Here is an 18,605-nt window from a genome sequence, read left to right on the forward strand (position 1 = left end):
TTTCCTTGACTTCTTCATCCCTTTTCCCTAACTTCCTGTTCCCTTTTCCTTGACTTCCTGTTCCCTTCTCCGTGACTTCCGGTTCCCTTTTCTATGACTTCCTGTTCCTTTCCTCCATAACTTCCTGTTCCCTTTTCCTTGACTTCATGTTTTTTCTCTATGACTTCCTGTTCTTTTTTTCCATAACTTCCTGTTCCATTTTCCATTACTTCCTGTTCCATTTTCCATTACTTCCTGTTCCCTTTTCCCTAACTTCCTGTTCCCTTTTCTGTGACTTCCTGTTCCCTTTTCTTTGACTTCCTCATCCCTTTTTCATGACAATTTTATAATACATGGATGGATGATGGGTGGATGAATGGATGGATGAATGAATGGCAGGGTTGGTGAATGGATGAGTGTATAGAAGGATATATGGGTGAGTTGTTGGGTACGCGTGTGTGTGTGTGTGTGTGTGTGTGTGTGTGTGTGTGTGTGTGTGTGTGTGTGTGTGTGTGTGTGTGTGTGTGTGTGTGTGTGTGTGTGTGTGTGTGTGTGTGTGTGTGTGTGTGTGTGTGTGTGTGTGTGTGTGTGTGAGAGAGAGAGCTGTGGAATGCTCCGGTCATGCTTGAGCATGCAGGAATGTTTTGGCAGCTTCAATGACCTTACATGTACATCTACATGTACATGTACACTATATACATGTACACTACATATATCTACATGTAAAAACACTACATACATGTACATGTACACTACATACAGTACATACATCTACATATACATACACTACATACAGTGCATGTATGTACATGCATATACATGTACACTACATACAGTACATACATCTACATATACATACACTACATACAGTGCATGTATGTACATGCATATACATGTATACTACATACAGTACATACATCTACATGTACATACAGTGCATGCATATACATGTATACTACATACAGTACATACATCTACATATACATACACTACATACAGTGCATGCATGTACATGTTCATACATGTATACTACATACAGTACATACATCTACATGTACATACACTACATACAGTGCATGCGTATACATGTATACTACATACAGTACATACTGTACATCTAGATATACATACAGTACATACATACATTTCATACAGTCGTAAGTGCACATGCCTGTACACTACGTACAAGACAAAGATGTACATGCATGTAAATACTGTATATGTAAATGTGTGGTCATGATGATGACTCCACTGCAAGGATATTTACTGGACACACACCAGGTCAAAGGTCAAAGGTGACCTCATGGATACTGTTAGTGTGTATTGGATGTGGGCGTATCATGCAGTATGTACTAGTACAGTGTGTACTACACCAGGATAGTGACGCATCAAATAAGATGGATGTTTTTAAGTTCTGGTATTTGTTTATTTGATGTTTTTAGCTTGTTTATTTTCAGATACCTATGTGTTTTTTGTCCTTTGAATATGTTTTATGTAAAGTATTGAAATATTCTCTACAGGAGGTCTGTGAAAGTTTTAAATGCCAGACAACGAAGTAGTGATTGACTATGTTTTTCAAATCGTTTTCTTGGTATCGTGTCATGCTCTTGTACAGTTATATTTATTTACCGTAAAAGTATTCATTAATAAGTACACATATTTTTTGGTTTGCGGAAAGCTTTTGTCCTGCGTTGTATTCCAATTATAAACAAGATCAACAAATTTAAAGGCACAAATCCCAATATCATTAAAAGTATCGGTACACTGCATGTAGTTGGTATCGCTTCGATACCAACATTTGCAGTATCGCTTAACCCAATTTTGGAGCAACCAGACTTGTTATAAAGTTCTACTATGCTCCAGGCAAAAAATGTTCTACATTGATTGATTGAAACTTTTATGAGTAGATTGCACAGTACAGTACATATTCCGTACAATTGACCACTAAATGGTAACACCCCAATAAGCTTTTCAACTTTTTTAAGTCGGGGTCCACGTAAATCAATTCATGGTAAATGGTAAATAAATGTCGATTTATTAAAGTAAGGCCTACATTTTTATTTTATTTTTTTTATTTAAAAAAAAAAAAAAAGAAAAAAGGCCTACATTTTTAAATTGGCTTAATGGCTTACAATTAGAGATGTCCGATAATATCGGTCTGCCGATATTATCGGCCGAAAAATGCTTTTAAAAAATTTAATATCGGAAATTATCGGTATCGTTTTTTTTAATTATTGGTATCTTTTTTTTATTTAAATTTTTTTTTTTTTTTTTTATCAAATCAACATAAAAAACACAAGATACACTTACAATTAGTGCACCAACCCAAAAAACCTCCCTCCCCCATTCACGCTCATTCACACAAAAGGGTTGTTTCTTTCTGTTATTAATATTCTGGTTCCTACATTATATATCAATACAGTCTGCAAGGGATACAGTCCGTAAGCACACATGAACTAACCTTTAACAGTTAATTTGACTCATTTTCATTAATTACTAGTTTCTATGTAACTGTTTTTATATTGTTTTACTTTCTTTTTTATTCAAGAAAATGTTTTTAATTTATTTATCTTTTTTTTTTTTTTTTAAAAAGGACCTAATCTTCACCATACCTGGTTGTCCAAATTAGGCATAATAATGTGTTAATTCCACGACTGTATATATCGGTACCGGTTGATATCGGTTTCGGTAATTAAGAGTTGGACAATATCGGAATATCGGCAAAAAAGCCATTATCGGACATCCCTACTTACTTACAGTGAAATCTTGGAGAAGGATTAAGAGTACAAAAGCCCTTATATTGATATTCTTGTTAAAAACATTTAAAGTGATTTAAGTAGCCCATTTTTTTATATAAATATATTATTTAGTATTATTACTCTCTGTATTTGCTTTTGTTTTCTTTCCTTGGTGTTAAAAGTACCTTGATTTTTGTGTGAATTATAAATGTATGTTTGTTGTTCAATAAAAAATAAATACAAATAAAAAAAAGTTCTACAATGGCAGTCTAGCGCCCCCTAGTCTTCATTGTAGGAATTTTTTCATTTCATTTTTTTTTTTTTTTATCTCCTTCATTGATGCGCATCTTTGATCGATAGACAATTAAACCTCCAGAAACTAAACACACATTTACACACCAATGCCTGAGAAGGAGCAGGATGAAGAAAAATCTTATATTTTCCTGCCCCCTTCAACATAATACATAGTCTTATTCAATGGATATCATACAAACCAAACAAATATATCCAAAGATAATGAAAACAAACAAAAAAACACAACAAGTGCAAAACTTCATGAAGTTCAAACTGAACAAAAAAAGTAATATACACCTCACGGGATGAAACAAAACAAATACAAAACCAGACAAAAAAACAAGTAAATTAATAAATATTAAGCAAAATGTAAACACTTATGGCTGTCCATATGTCTTTATATATTTTTTTCAATTGGAATATATTTTTACAATCTTTTATCTCATTGACGTGCAGGTCGAAAGCGGAAGACGCGAGGGACTGCCACAACCGTATCCTTTCAAAATAAGAGTCATTTGAGCTAGCCTGGCTAACTTCCAGGCAGCATAGCGAAAATTGCAGCATTTCTCTCTTGCGCGCGTTTTGGGCATTTGTACGAATTTTTTTGTACATTTGTTCCATTCTGTTTTTGACGCGTTTGCTCGCGTCGGTTGTGGCGGTCCGAGAAGACTTAGACCACCCCTCTCCCGGGTGTAGGTTTAGGTTAGTCAACAACAATTCTCGACCTCCCATTGGTCGACGCCTCAGCTTTCACTTCGCTGATTGGTTAAAAGGAGCCGAGGGGGGGCGGGCTCTACTTTGAGCGTTCTTCCGGTTTACATGTTGGCGTAAAAAAAAAAAAAAAAAAAAGAGAAAATCGAATGGAAAAATTGTAATCTAGAAAAGGAGATATATTTATGACCTCGGCGATACGGTAAGGACCCGCAAACACCGCTCTGCGTCACGAAATATACGCTCTTTGGAAGTTGCGCGTATGGCATGATGACCGGGGTTAGCCCTACTAGCGTTAGCTTGTTGCTAGGCTAGGCTAGCTGGGCTAGCCATTCTTATTCTGTTTAGTCACCGAACGAAAAGCATGTTCAAAGATGGAGTTTCACTCCGCTAACATCGCGCTTACTCCTTCAATTTTAGCAGCAAAAAAAAAAAGGACACTTGTCGGCTCACTTCATGTTTTCATGTGCAACGGTAGAGTTGACGAGTGTTTCGCCCTCCCGCTGACCACCGAACGTGAGCTCCACCATTAAATGTAGATTGGTTAAGCATATATAATAACTCATTCTTACAAGTATGTCCTTTTAAAAGTGATGCATGAACCATGTTTGCGTCTCCGCTCGGCGCGCGAAGGGTTAATTCGAGCTTTTCATTGTTGAGGTCGTCATACTTTGTGTCATTTCTACTCAATGTATTTATTCATATAGCCCTAAATCACGAATGTCTCAAAGGGCTGCACAAGCCACAACGACACCCTGGGCTCAGATCCCACATCAGGGCAAGGAAAAACTCAACCCAATGGGATGACAATGAGAAACCTTGGAGGGGACCGCAGATGTGGGAACCCCCCCAATGGATGTGGAGTGGATCTAGTTAATAGTGTGAGAGTCCAGTCCATGGTGGATCTAACATAATAGTGTGAGAGTCCAGTCCATAGTGGATCTAACATAATAGTGTGAGAGTCCAGTCCATAGTGGATCTAACATAATAGTGTGAGAGTCCCGTCCATAGTGGATCTAACATAATAGTGAGAGTCCAGTCCATAGTGGATCTAACATAATAGTGTGAGAGTCCAGTCCATAGTGGATCTAACATAATAGTGTGAGAGTCCAGTCCATAGTGGATCTAACATAATAGTGTGAGAGTCCAGTCCCTAGTGGATCTAACATAATAGTGCGAGAGTCCATAGTGGATCTAACATAATAGTGTGAGAGTCCAGTCCATAGTGGATCTAACATAATAGTGTGAGAGTCCAGTCCCTAGTGGATCTAACATAATAGTGCGAGAGTCCATAGTGGATCTAACATAATAGTGTGAGAGTCCAGTCCATAGTGGATCTAACATAATAGTGTGAGAGTCCATTCCATAGTGGATCTAACATAATATTGTGAGAGTCCAGTCCATAGTGGATCTAACATAATAGTGTGAGAGTCCAGTCCATAGTGGATCTAACATAATAGTGAAAGTCCAGTCCATAGTGGATCTAACATAATAGTGTGAGAGTCCCGTCCATAGTGGATCTAACATAATAGTGTGAAAGTCCAGTCCATAGTGGATCTAACATAATAGTGAGAGTCCAGTCCATAGTGGATCTAACATAATAGTGTGAGAGTCCAGTCCATAGTGGATCTAAAATAATAGTGTGAGAGTCCAGTCCATAGTGGATCTAACATAATAGTGTGAGAGTCCAGTCCATAGTGGGGCCAGCAGGGGATCATCTTGAGTGGAGACAAGTCAGCAGCACAGAGACGCCACGGACTGATGCACAGATGAGTGGTCCACCCCGGGTCCCGACTTTGAACAGCTAGCGCGTCATCTGTGGTCACCTAACAACCTCTCCGCGCAGGAGAAGGGTGCAGAGCAGAAAAGAGACGGCAGATCAACTGGTCTAAAAGGGGGGGGTCCATTCAAAGGCTAGAGTATGCAAGTGAGTTTTAAGATGGGACTTAAATGCTTTTACTGAGGTAGCATCTCGAACTGTACTGGAGCCCCAGTAGAAAACGCTCTATAGCCCGCAGACTTTTTTTGGGCTCTGGGAATCACTAATAAGCCGGAGTTCTTTGAACGCAGATTTCTCGCCGGGACATATGGTACAATACAATCAGCAAGATAGGATGGAGCTAGACCGTTTAATATTTCTGATTCTGATTTTATACGTAAGTAGTAAAACCTTGAAGTCGCATCTGAAGTGCACAGGAAGCCAGTGCAGGTGAACCAGTATAGGTATATATATATATATATATATATATATATATATATATATATATATATATATATATATATATATATATATATATATATATATATATTAGGGCTGCAACAACTAATCGATTAAATCGATTAAAATCGATTATAAAAATAGTTGCCGATTAATTTAGTCATCGATTCGCGCAGAGGCTTTTTTATTTTTTTTATTTTTATTTAAAAAAAAAAATGTTTTATATATTTTTTTTAAATAAACCTTTATTTATAAACTGCAACATGTACAAACAGCTGAGAAACAATAATCAAAATAAGTATGGTGCCAGTATGCTTGGTTTTTTCAATAAAATACTGGAAAGGACAGAAATGTAGTTTGTCTCTTTTATCCGATTATCAATCGATTAATCGAAGTAATAATCGACAGATTAATCGATTATCAAATTAATCGTTAGTTGCAGCCCTAATATATATATATATATATATATATATATGTGTGTGTATATATATGTATGTATATATATATATATATATATATGTATATATATATGTATGTATGTGTATATATGTACAGTATGTATGTATATATATTAGGGCTGCAACAACTAATCGATTAAAATCGATTATAAAAATAGTTGGCGATTAATTTAGTCATTGATTCGTTGGATCTATGCTATGCGCATGCGCAGAGGCAATTTTATTTTATTTTTTAAATTTTTTAAATTTTAATTCTTTTTTTTATTTTTATAAACCTTTATTTATAAACTGCAACATGTACAAACAGCTGAGAAACAATAATCAAAATAAGTATGGTGCCAGTATGCTGTTTTTTTTCCAATAAAATACTGGAAAGGATAGAAATGTAGTTTGTCTCTTTTATCCGATTATTAATCGAAGTAATAATCGACAGATTAATCGATGGCCAAATTAATCGTTAGTTGTAGCCCTTATATATATATATATATATATATATATATATATATATATATATATATATATATATATATATATATATATATATATATATATATATATATATATATATATATATATATATATATATATATATATATATATATGTATATATATATGTATGTATGTATGTATGTATGTATGTGTGTGTGTGTGTGTATATATATGTGTGTGTGTATATATATGTGTGTGTATATATATGTGTGTATATGTATATGTGCATATATATATATATATATATATATATATATATATATATGTGTGTGTGTGTATATATATATATATATATACTGTATGTGTGTGTGTGTGTGTATGTATGTGTGTGTGTGTATATGTATATATGTGTGTGTATGTATGTATAGGTAAATAAAGGTATATATATGTATATAGGTATATAAATGTATATACAGTATAGGTATGTATATAAAGGTATATACAGTATAGGCGTAAAATGATCAAACTTTCTTGTTCCTGTCAAAAGTCTTTCTACGCACTGCCTTTCCCTTTAAAGTCAACGTAACACAAATAATGTACATTTTTGGGTTGTTTTAGGCCATTACATTAATCCGAATGAGCTCTCAGCAATTTCCACGCCACGGGCTGCCTGCTTCCAGCGGAGGGGCGCCCCTCATCCCGGCTGGTGGGAACCTGGTGGCTGTCAATCAGCCGTCCAACGCCCTAGGTACTTCAAGTCACGTGACGCCAGCATCACAAGCTGCCAGACATTCATTCCGCTTCTTTTCTGTTAGCGCTCGCAGAAGCTGACGGCAGCCGGGATGGCGATCACGGCCAGCAGGAGCATCCTCCAGCAGGGGCCGGGGGGACGGTGGTGTTCAGAGACGACAAGCAGGACACTATGGTGGTCAGACCGTACCCCCAGGTGCAGACACACGGCCTGCCACAGCCCGGCCCCCAGACGATGCCCATCCAGTCTGGCACACCTGTGGCCCTCCCGGCACCCCCATTGCACCTCCCACAGGGCCAACCCGCAGTCCTCACTGACGGACAGATGAAGGTGCGTCTTGAACTATAATTGTATTTATTGTTTGTGAATTGAAAATACATCGGAACTCCGATTTACGAACTTGACTGGTTCCTGAGCAGGGTTCGTAAATCAAAAAGTTTGTGTAGTGAAGCAAATTTCTCCATAACAAACAATGTAAATATGAATAATGGGTCCCGGTCTCGACAAAAGTCCACAATATAAAGTACTACACAGTACTGTATATCAATCAAAGATGTATTAACAAGTTGCATATATGTGCTGCTCTGAAAAGTCCCTTTGGTGCACTCACAAACGATCAGAAATCACAAAAATCCTTAACTTTACCAAACCATATTGTTACAATAATAAGCATGTTGAAAAGTAATATCCACTTACATTAACATCGGCAAAGGAGGAGCTGACGAGAAAGGAGCCGACAGACGGGAGACGGGGGGATCGGGGAAAGGGGCCGTGTGTGTTTGTGTGTCTTTTCCTACGGTATGAAATAGATCTGCTTAGGCATACTTACCCAGAAAAGTCCGGTCTCATCATAATTAAAAAGGAACTGCAATTTTTCTTTTAATTTTGCCTATCGTTCACAATCGTTATGAAAACCCAAGAAGACAAAAGTTGTTGTTTTTTGCATTCTAATATGTAAACATTGGCTTGTTTGGGATGGCTAGCAATGCAGCTAATGGGAGCAACCCATTCTACCTCTAAATCACTTTAAAATGCGTCCAATAACCGTCAACAATTCTTCATTTACGTTCCGTAACCTGTATAATAACCAAGCTGTAGCGACATTGTTATTGTAAGAGGAACTCTTAAATTTTTTTTTTTTTTGGTGCAGTAACACATCGGCGTGCTACAGTATTAGCCACAAAAGCTAACTACGGCAACAGATAAGCTAGCTTTCATGTCAGCACGAAACACGTTTGAGTTTGTAATGCACAACACTGTGATAGGTCACCAATCTGTACTGAGTGGAAAAACATGAACAATCATATTACAGTATCTGTAAAGTATCATTTCATGTTTTGTTATTACACAGCTAGCTGTACTGTAGTTGTACTACCACTAGGGGTGTAACGGTACACAAAAATGTCAGTTCGGTACGTACCTCGGTTTAGAGGTCACGGTTCGGTTCATTTTTGGTACAGTAAGAAAACAACAAAATATAAATTTTTGGGTTATTTATTTACCAAATTTGCAAAATCTTCCACCAAAAATATTTTTCTTATTGGAATATTTGATGTGAAGTAATGGGAACCTTGGATAGGTCAATAATTCATAATAACATTGATTTTGATTCAATATTATGTTTTGAGCAATGACAGTTTGAATGAAAAAAAACAGCTTTGTTTTATTAGTCAACATTGCAACTTTTTCTAAATTACATTTAACGTTTAAGCTTTTTTATTTCACTTTTGTTATGTTTTTGTTTATTTTAATAGTATTTTTAGGATGTGCCGTGGGCCTTTAAAACATTAGCTGTGGGCCGCAAATGGCCTCCGGGGCACACTTTTGACACCCCTGCTATAGCTAATAAAACATTAAATGTGATAAATCTATGGATAAAAAGCAGAGCCTGGCGACGCATGCGCGTTTATCTTAACTCTCTCGCTCTCTCTGTCTCTGCCCCTCCCTCACCAATGCTGCTGCGCAACTTCACAATTTGTTTTGTTTTTAACCCCTTCTTAACCTTGAACGTACATTGAAAATACACGCAACACTAACTCAAAATGCCGGACATTTGAGGCATTTAAGAAACCCCGTCCTGACAGCTCCGCAAAAGAGGACATGTCCGGTGAAAAGAGGATGTAGGGTCAGTCTATCGTAGCTCGTTAGCTGCTAGTATGCCGTGTGTTGTGCCTCGGTGTGCATTGTTTACACAACGTGCGTTACGCTACTTAATATGTCCGTGTGGAAACTCGTTCGGTACACCTCCAAACCCAACCCCTGTACAGAAACGGTTCAAGACAAATAAACGTACCGTTACACCCCTAACTAACACGCATGATGTTAAAGTGTGACTCACTCGGTGGATAGTTTCTAGTTTATCTGGGTAAGCACTCAATTTATGTCGAAATAGCTCCAAGTTTCACATTTTGCAGCTTTGAGTCACTTTCATCTCACTCTTCCTTCATGCTCGCTCCTACAAGGAGCAGTTCATCCTCCGTATATTCCGCTTCAAAAAGATAAGGTTGTGAATCCTCGTCTGTCTAAAAAATAGTTGTCTTCAATGTTTGTTACATTTCTCTGCTCGATCTAAAAGTTGGTCAATCGAAAAGTTCCCCAAAAGGTGTTCGTAAAATTGAGGTTTCACTGTACAACTATGGGTTGAGTGGACGCTCAGGCTTTCTTGACGGTAATGTGTTTTTGAAAAGGCTGTCCTGAAGTCACCCATGCCGAGCCGTTTAATTGCCCCAGCACCCGTCTCCAACCAGGGGCACATTCCCATGCCCCCCAAGGTACCGGCGCACATCACGGCCACCACAGAGAGCAGCATCGCCACAACACTCTCCATCCCCGTGGCGACCATCAGCGGTCAGCAGGTGAGGTGTCCAATGTTTACGTCTAATAAGTGTTTTTCTGTGTCTTTGAGGCGCCGCAAGAGAGGCTAGTCTTTGAACAACACCAGTCCACTACCCGAGTTGTCCAGAGACAAGCCGACATGCCGGAATTCAGACATTTGAAAAGTCACTCCTTTTTGTTCGCTGTAGCTTTAATGCTAATGAGCTGTTTGTCTCCATGAGGTGATGTTGTGTACTTTACATCCGGGCTGCAACGATTCAACAACTAGAACATTACTTTGATTTATATTCTGTTGCTTTGAATGATCGGTGGAGTATAAATAATAAATATGAATCGAATTCTGCCCGCATGGCGTGGCCAGAACTTTGAATATGCGGACATAGTTTCTGCACAACCGCTGCAAAGAGCGCACATGAGAGCGGGGGCGTGTGGGTTTTTTTGATTGAGAAGTTTATTGACATATTAAAAATGAAAAAGTGAAAAAGTGCAATATATTTATCTGTACAGCAATCTATTTATTTATTTATTTTATATATATATTTATATATTATTTATATATATTTATTTATTTATATATGCACCGTATTGCTTTTTTATCCTGCACTACCATGAGCTTATGTAACGAAATTTCGTTCTTATCTGTGCTGTAAAGTTCAAATTTGAATGACAATAAAAAGGAAGTCTAAGTCTAGTCTAAGTCTAAAAGAATTGCAGCGAAGCGGGGTGTGCCCACCTGGGCCATCTACGCACCTGTCGCTGATCTCGAAGCCGGTCCTGGCACACCCTGCTTCGCTGCAGGTCCGCAGGCCACGCCCCCTCCACATAATCAAACTTACATCTCCCACATCTGTAACCGACTGATGGACACTTGGCAGAGGGGCATTTTAAGATGTGTAGTGAGTCCATTTTGAATTATTATTATTTTCACAAAGTTGTGGGTGTACTCACAAGGTGGGCTCATCCAGAGGCGGCATGAAGTGTCGCAACTTTAAATGAGCCCCTCTTGTCTCAAAAGTGGATTATTAAAGAGAAATGATGGATTTTTTCCCCACATTTGCTGACAATAAACAGTCTCCCAGCACATTTATTACTGTTAAAAGGTCATTTTAGGGTACCTTTTAATGATGTCCATTCTTACCATGTTCATTGTTTTCAGGGTCACACCAGCAACCTGCACCACCTCATGTCAGCCAACATTCAGATCATTCGAGGCAGCGCCCCCACATTGCAGATAGGGACCCCCGCAGTCCCTTCCCAGACCTTCACGTCTCATTTACCGCGAGGTGAGATGCACCCGCAGTGTGCCACACTTGAAGATGTTTCTTTCACAAGCTTCCGACAGTTGAATTTGATGTGACGCCTCATTCTTTTACCGTCATATGAGCGAGGTGACACCTTTCTCAGTCTTGGTTAGATTTCCTTTGACATGCTATCACAAAACACATATTTGTTTATAGAAGGCATGTCAAAATTTTTTCCACTGAGGGCTGCTTTTTAAAAATATTTTTCATAATTAAAACAGTAAGAAAACATGTTCCCTTCGATTTTGGTTTCGGGCACCCGGAAGCATCTCAGTCATAAAATGTTAAAAATAAGTTATATACTGTGTTTATTTTGTTTTGTCAATGCTTAAATCTCTAGATCAGGGGTCACCAACCTTTTTGAAACCAAGGGCTACTTCTTGGGTACTGATTAATGCGAAGGGCTACCAGTTAGATACACATTTAAATAAATTGCCAGAAGTAGCCAATTTGCTCAATTTACCTTTAACTCTGTTATTATGAATAATTAATGATATTTATCTTTGTGGAAACACTGGTCATCTTAATGATTTCTCACAATAAATATATATAGAAACAGATAAATATCAATATGCAACACTTTATTTTTATATTTTCTCTAAGTGCACATTTTTCAAATTGAACATTTTCAAATGATCACTTTTAAGACAGTCTTGTGAAATCACAATATCCCATTTTAACTAGCTAGCCACTAACATTTTTTAACAAATCATGAATTACTTTGCACCATGTTTGTACAAATAATAACTCATGTAAAATACAAAAGTAAACTCTCCAATTTTTAAATCATGTCACACTTTGAACTGGACACCAAATCTGTTATCTGTTTCTTTGTCAGTTAGTGGGAAGCCTGGCATTGCATGCTGTTAACTAGTGTGTTGTACTCTGGTGTGTAACTTGACACTGCAACTCTGAGTGAGTCTTGCAGATGTGCATCAGTGAGGCGTGTTCTGTGTTTGAAAGGTTTTGTACAAAGAGTATGAATATGGGGGCCTGAAACTTCTCAACCTTGAAGCTATGTGTCTGTCTTTAAAAGCATCAATTGTTCCAAAGATGTATTTAAACATTGAGTGGTACACAAATGTCCTGTTGGACAAAAAACATGTACTGTATCAAAAGAAATTGTATCCTTTTTTACAAGTGATCCCCTCCCAGAGAGTCTGCTGGGAAACATGGCGGGGTTCATAAAGGAAACAATCCACTCATAGTGGTGTTTTCAATTTTATGTGCCAGAAAAAAGAGACGATATTTTGCAGCAGTTAATATGGATGAACTCTAATATTGTAATAGATGGAAAGCCTTTCTTTTGGAAAAATATGTTTGAAAGAGGAATCATTTTTGTCAATGATATTATCAATGAGAATGGTAAAATTATGAAGTATGATGAATTTAGAGCTATGTATGGTGATGCTTGCTCAAGCTTTTCATTTGATCAACTAACTGGAGTAATTGGGAAAAGATGGAAACAAATAATTAATTATGGAACTACTAAATTATTAGTTTGTAAACCTCTAATAAGAAATTGTAGTTGGCAAAAAGGAACTAAAATAAATAGAAAAATATATAATTTGTATTTAATAAAGAAATCTCTGAAGGCTGCCTCATACAACACAAATGGAAAATGGGAGGACTTTTTTGACTGCCCGTTGCCATGGGATGCCATATTCAAACTAATCTATAAAACCACTATCGATGTGCAAAATCGTTATTTTCAAATTAAAATTATTTATAACTTCTTACCCACAGGGAAAATGTTAAAATTATGGAATATGACAGAGTCAGATGATTGCCGATTTTGTTGTCAGGAGCCTGAATCCACCCTGCATTTGTTTTGGTATTGTCATATTGTGTCTTTGTTTTGGGTGGAAGTTGAAAAAATGTGTTTAAGGATTGGTTTGTTTATGAAGCTTAATGTGGTTTCTGTTATTTTAGGAGAGTTCATTGACAATCATGATTTAGTCAATTTAATTATAGTACTCGGTAACATGTTTATTTTTAAGGCCAAAAACAGATATTCAATTAGTATTACTTTCTTTAAAACATTTATTCAGTATTTTCTAACTTTAGAAAGTTACATGGTTGAAAACGATAATGATGCCAAAAAACATTAAAAAAAAGATGAGAAGTCCTCAAAGGCTTATTTTGAAAGTATAATTATGTTTATAGATTATATGATATCTGTTGTTGTGTTCCCTAATTTGAGTGACCTGGACATAATCTGGACTGTACATAAATGCTTATTTTGAAAATGTAATTTTGTTTATAAATTATATGCAATCTGTTGTGTTCCCTAATTTTTTTCTGTGTACATGAATGAAGGTGTGTGTTGCTGAGTCCGACTTGGACATTATCTGGACTGGGCCTGGTTTTAAAAACCCTTTAAACAAATCTAATTTCATTGACAACCTGGTCTGTTGAAGATAAGGCCCTTTTTTTTAAAAATAAAATAAAATAAGATAAATAAATAAAAAACATTTTCTTGGATAAAAAGGAAAGTAAAACAATATAAAACTAATTACATAAAAAATAGTAATTAATGAAAATGTTAGTGGACCAGCAGCCTATACAATCATGTGTGCTTCAGGGACTGTGTCCCTTGTAGATGTGTTGTCTATGTTGTGGGAACCAGAATATTGGTAGCAGAAAGAAATAACCCCTTTTGTGTGAGTGGGTGTGGATGAGTGTGCATGGGGGAGGTTGTTTGGGTTGATGCACTGATTGAAAGTGTATCTTGTGTTTTTTCTATGTAGATTTAATTTTTTTTTTTTTTAGAACAGGCCCGCGGGCGACTCATCTGGTCCTTACGGGCGACCTGGTGCCCGCGGGCACCGCGTTGGTGACCCCTGCTCTAGATCAATTTCATATATTGCTGTCGATATAAGGAAACTTTTTTATTTATTTTTTATAATAACATATATTTTGATTCATTATTTTTTTCAGCAGAAAGTTTAAAAAAAAATCATATTAAAATTCTCAGTGCCTCCCTCATAAGTGTTAAAAATAAGCTATATATATATATATATATATATATATATATATATATATATATATATATATATATATTTATTTTTTACTTTAAATGCTTAAATCTTTAGAACAACTTAAATATCTCTCAATTTTAAGTTTTTATTAAAAAAAAGTATTTGTTTGTTTGTTTCAAGCCCTTTTTGTGGCAAACACAAAATATGCAATATTTTCCCCAAAAAATATTTCAAAGTGGAAAGTAATTTGAGCTTTCGATGTTAATAATCCATTCATTATTTTTTAAGCAGACAGTTTAAAAAAAACATAAAAGTGTTTAAGTAGTAATACCTTGTAATTGTTTTTGCTTTCAACACTTTAATCTCTAGAACAACTTCCGATAACTACCGTATTTCCTTGAATTGCCGCCGGGAATATAGTATTCGCCTGCCTAGAATTACAGCCGGGTCAAACTCGTTTCGCAAAATAATTAGCGCATGCTTGGCACTTCCGCCGGGTCAAATATGAGTCATTAAATGACTTCCTCCTCCTGGTGGTAGAGGGCGCTAGTGATCCTTTTTGCGACTAGTGGTACTGCAGAAGACCGGTGCTGCAGAAGAAAACAGGCAGCAAGAGTGAGGAGCCATTGTTTGCTTGCACTTTTACCATGGAGGATTACATATCTAAAATAAAACAGTTTTCTAAACTGGACTTTCAATCGAAGCAGGAGGTAATACTTAAAGGAAGATCTCCATCGAGACAGAGAGACTTTTAAAACTGAAGAAAGATAAGGAAGACTTCTATAGGAGCTGCGCATGGACTCATTTATACCTAAAGGTAAGACCATAATAACGTTTTTTTTAATTAAATGTGCTTATCATGATAAGGTAAGCGCCGGAGTGAGAAGAGGTTTTAAATTAATTAACGCATGCTTGCCAATCCCGCATGCTTTTGGTAAACGCAGGAGTGAGAAGAGGTTTTAAATTAATTAGCACCCCTGCGGCTATTCAAGGAAATACAGTAAGTCAATTTTAACTTTGTTTTATTTTTTTGTCTGTTTTATGCCCTTTTTGTCATGGAAAACTTAGTTTGTTATGGCAAACACAAAATATGCATTATTCCCGTCAAAAAATATTTCAAAATGCAATATTTGATGTGAAGTAATTGGAGCCTTCAATAGGTCAATAATTCAAAACATTGATTTTGATTCATTATTATTTTTTGAGCAGTGACCGTTTTAAAGAAAAAAAAACTGCATGGTTTTGTGTTGAGTCAAATTTTTAATCACATTTGAGTTGTATGCTTTTTTTATTCCACTTTTGTTGTTGTGTAATAGTCATTTTAGAATGTGCCACGGGCCGTTAAAAAGCTTAGCTGCGGCCTGCAAAAGGCCCCCGGGGCCGCACTTTGGACACATGTGATTTAAAGCATTAGTATATCCTCTGGTGAACGTTGAATGTATTGTTGTTAGTGTGCTGCATTATTATTAAACACATGACATTCAATTTAAATCTGGTTTTAAATCAGATGATTTGATCAAATGACCACTTTTTTCCCCCCTGGAGGCGCGGCCGCAGCAGCTGTCATGTCGAGCTCCAAGACCGTCCTCCGACCAGCCACCGGAGCGAGCGCAGGCCCGGGCCAGCCCACCGTGCAGCACATCATCCACCAGACCATTCAGGTGCGACGATAAAGAGGCTGCTCATCATTTCTCTGAGCCGCGTGGTGAAAGTGTCTCTCTGTCCGCAGTCCCGTCCTCCCGTGACCACGTCCACCGCCGTGCTTCCCACCGTCGTGGCCCCAATCTCAGCTACCAGGACTCAGTCTCCGGTCATCAGTACGACCGCTACGCACTCAGCAGAGGTGGCTCATGGGTAAGTGGCTGTCATATAACAAGCCTTATAACTTTATTACTAATAGTGCTGTCAAATGAATGTATTTTTTTGATTAGATTAATCACACTTTTGAGAATTTGAATCGTTTTTTTACATATGTTTTATGTTTTTGTGTTTTGGATTGTTTGGACTGAAAGCCCCGCATTCACCCCACAAACTCATCCGATTGCTCGGCGCAGTGTTTTTCCACCTTTTTTGAGCCAAGGCACATTTTTTTTCATTGACAAAATCCTGAAGCACACCAAAAGCAGAAATCATTAAAAAACGAAACTCAGTAGCCGATATTGACAATAAAAAGTTGTTCTCGCAATTGTCGGATATGAATTTAAAGCATAACCAAGCATGTATCAATATAACTTGTCTCAAAGTAGGTGTACTGTCACTAAGGCTGCAACTAACGATTAATTTGATAATCGATTAATCTGTTGATTATTACTTAGATTAATCGATTAATTAAGAACCATGATAAACATTCTCAATTTATTTCATCCATCCATTCATTCATTCTTAAAGTAATCTTACTTATCTCATCATATGAAATATGACTTACTTCACCAATTATTATTATTAAATTCTTACTATTTATTTATTTAGTTTTATTGTGATTACCTATGGAGTTTATTGTGAATATTTAACAGGAAGGGTACAGTTTGTTAAAATGGGTCAATTTTTATCTGATACTCTTGGCATTGCTTGTGGTGTCCCCCAAGGGTCCGTGTTGGGGCCAAAACTGTTTAATGTATATATTAATGATATGTTTAATACATCCAAAATACTGAAATTTATACTTTTTGCAGACGACACAAATTTATTCTACAGTAGTGATGACTATAATGAGCTCATAAATACAGTAAACACAGAACTAAACATAGTAAAAAAATGGATGGACACAAATAAATTATCTTTGAATATAAATAAAACCAAGATAGTGATGTTTGGAAATCGCAACATTATTGCTATGATGTCTATTACCATTGTTGGTATACTCATTATTCCTACATTGTTGATACAAATGATTGTTACAGTGTAATAATTATTGTTACCTGTGGTAATGCCACTATGATACAACATCTGTATTATAAACCTTGAACAAAGTGAGAGTGAAACTCATGTGAATAATCACTGAATGGAGAACTGGGGGTGGGATTAAATAAATTATCTTCTTCCCACTCCCTTTCAGGCAAAACTGGACAATAATGCACTATATTAATTTATATTATTATGTTTTGTCAACTTGTACGTCTTTGTCATTGCCTGAAATAAATAAATTAACGGGGGAAAAAAAATAATGAAAAATGAATAAATTGTGAACAGGAAGTGAACAAAAAGTTTTAGCAACTGTTATGTAAAGAAAAGGGGTAGGATTAAATAAGCTCTGCTTCTTCCTACTCCTTTTCGAACATGTTGAAAAGAGAAACTGGAAATTGTGATGTATCATGTTGTATGCTTGCATGTTCGAAATAAACTCAAACTCAAACTCAATAATCGGATAAAATAGACAAACATTTCTATCCTTTCCAGTATTTTATTGAAAAAAAACAGCATACTGGCACCATACTTATTTTGACTATTGTTTCTCAGCTGTTTGTACATGTTGCAGTTTATAGATAAAGGTTTATAAAAAATAAAAATAAAATTATAAATAAAATAAAATTGCCTCTGCGCATGCGCATAGCATAGATCCAACGAATCGATGACTAAATTAATCGCCAACTATTTTTATAATCAATTTTAATTGATTAGTTGTTGCAGCCCTAACTGTCACAACCTGTCACATCACACCGTGACTTAGTTGGAGTTTTTTGGTGTTTTCCTGTGTGTAGTGTTTTAGTCCTTGTCTTGCACACCTATCCTGTTTTGTTGGTATTTTCCTGTTGCGGTTTCACGTCTTCCTTGAGCGCTATTCTCCACACCTACTTTGTTTTCGCAATCCAGACTATTTAAGTTGTGCGGACGCTTTCCTTCTTTGTGGGGACATTGTCGGTTGTCATGTCATGTGCGGATGTACTTTGTGGACGCCGTCTCCGTTCCACGC

At 36.7% G+C, this 18,605-nt stretch overlaps 1 protein-coding gene across 1 annotated transcript in view; it reads left to right on the plus strand.

Annotated features, from left to right (window-relative positions):
- The first annotated feature begins 3,753 nt into the window (after positions 1-3,753).
- Positions 3,754-18,605, plus strand: part of sap130a (Sin3A-associated protein a) — a 45,698-nt gene continuing 30,846 nt past the window's right edge. Inside the window, exons 1-7 of the mRNA XM_062038582.1 lie at positions 3,754-3,924; positions 7,446-7,575; positions 7,643-7,908; positions 10,266-10,433; positions 11,570-11,696; positions 16,241-16,356; positions 16,425-16,549. Of these exons, the coding sequence (XP_061894566.1) occupies positions 7,464-7,575; positions 7,643-7,908; positions 10,266-10,433; positions 11,570-11,696; positions 16,241-16,356; positions 16,425-16,549 (914 nt within the window). The 5' untranslated portion in view covers positions 3,754-3,924; positions 7,446-7,463. The remainder of the gene's footprint in view (positions 3,925-7,445; positions 7,576-7,642; positions 7,909-10,265; positions 10,434-11,569; positions 11,697-16,240; positions 16,357-16,424; positions 16,550-18,605) is intronic.

This window comes from Entelurus aequoreus, linkage group LG27, assembly GCF_033978785.1.
Source record: "Entelurus aequoreus isolate RoL-2023_Sb linkage group LG27, RoL_Eaeq_v1.1, whole genome shotgun sequence".
Classification (NCBI taxonomy): Eukaryota; Metazoa; Chordata; class Actinopteri; order Syngnathiformes; family Syngnathidae; genus Entelurus; species Entelurus aequoreus.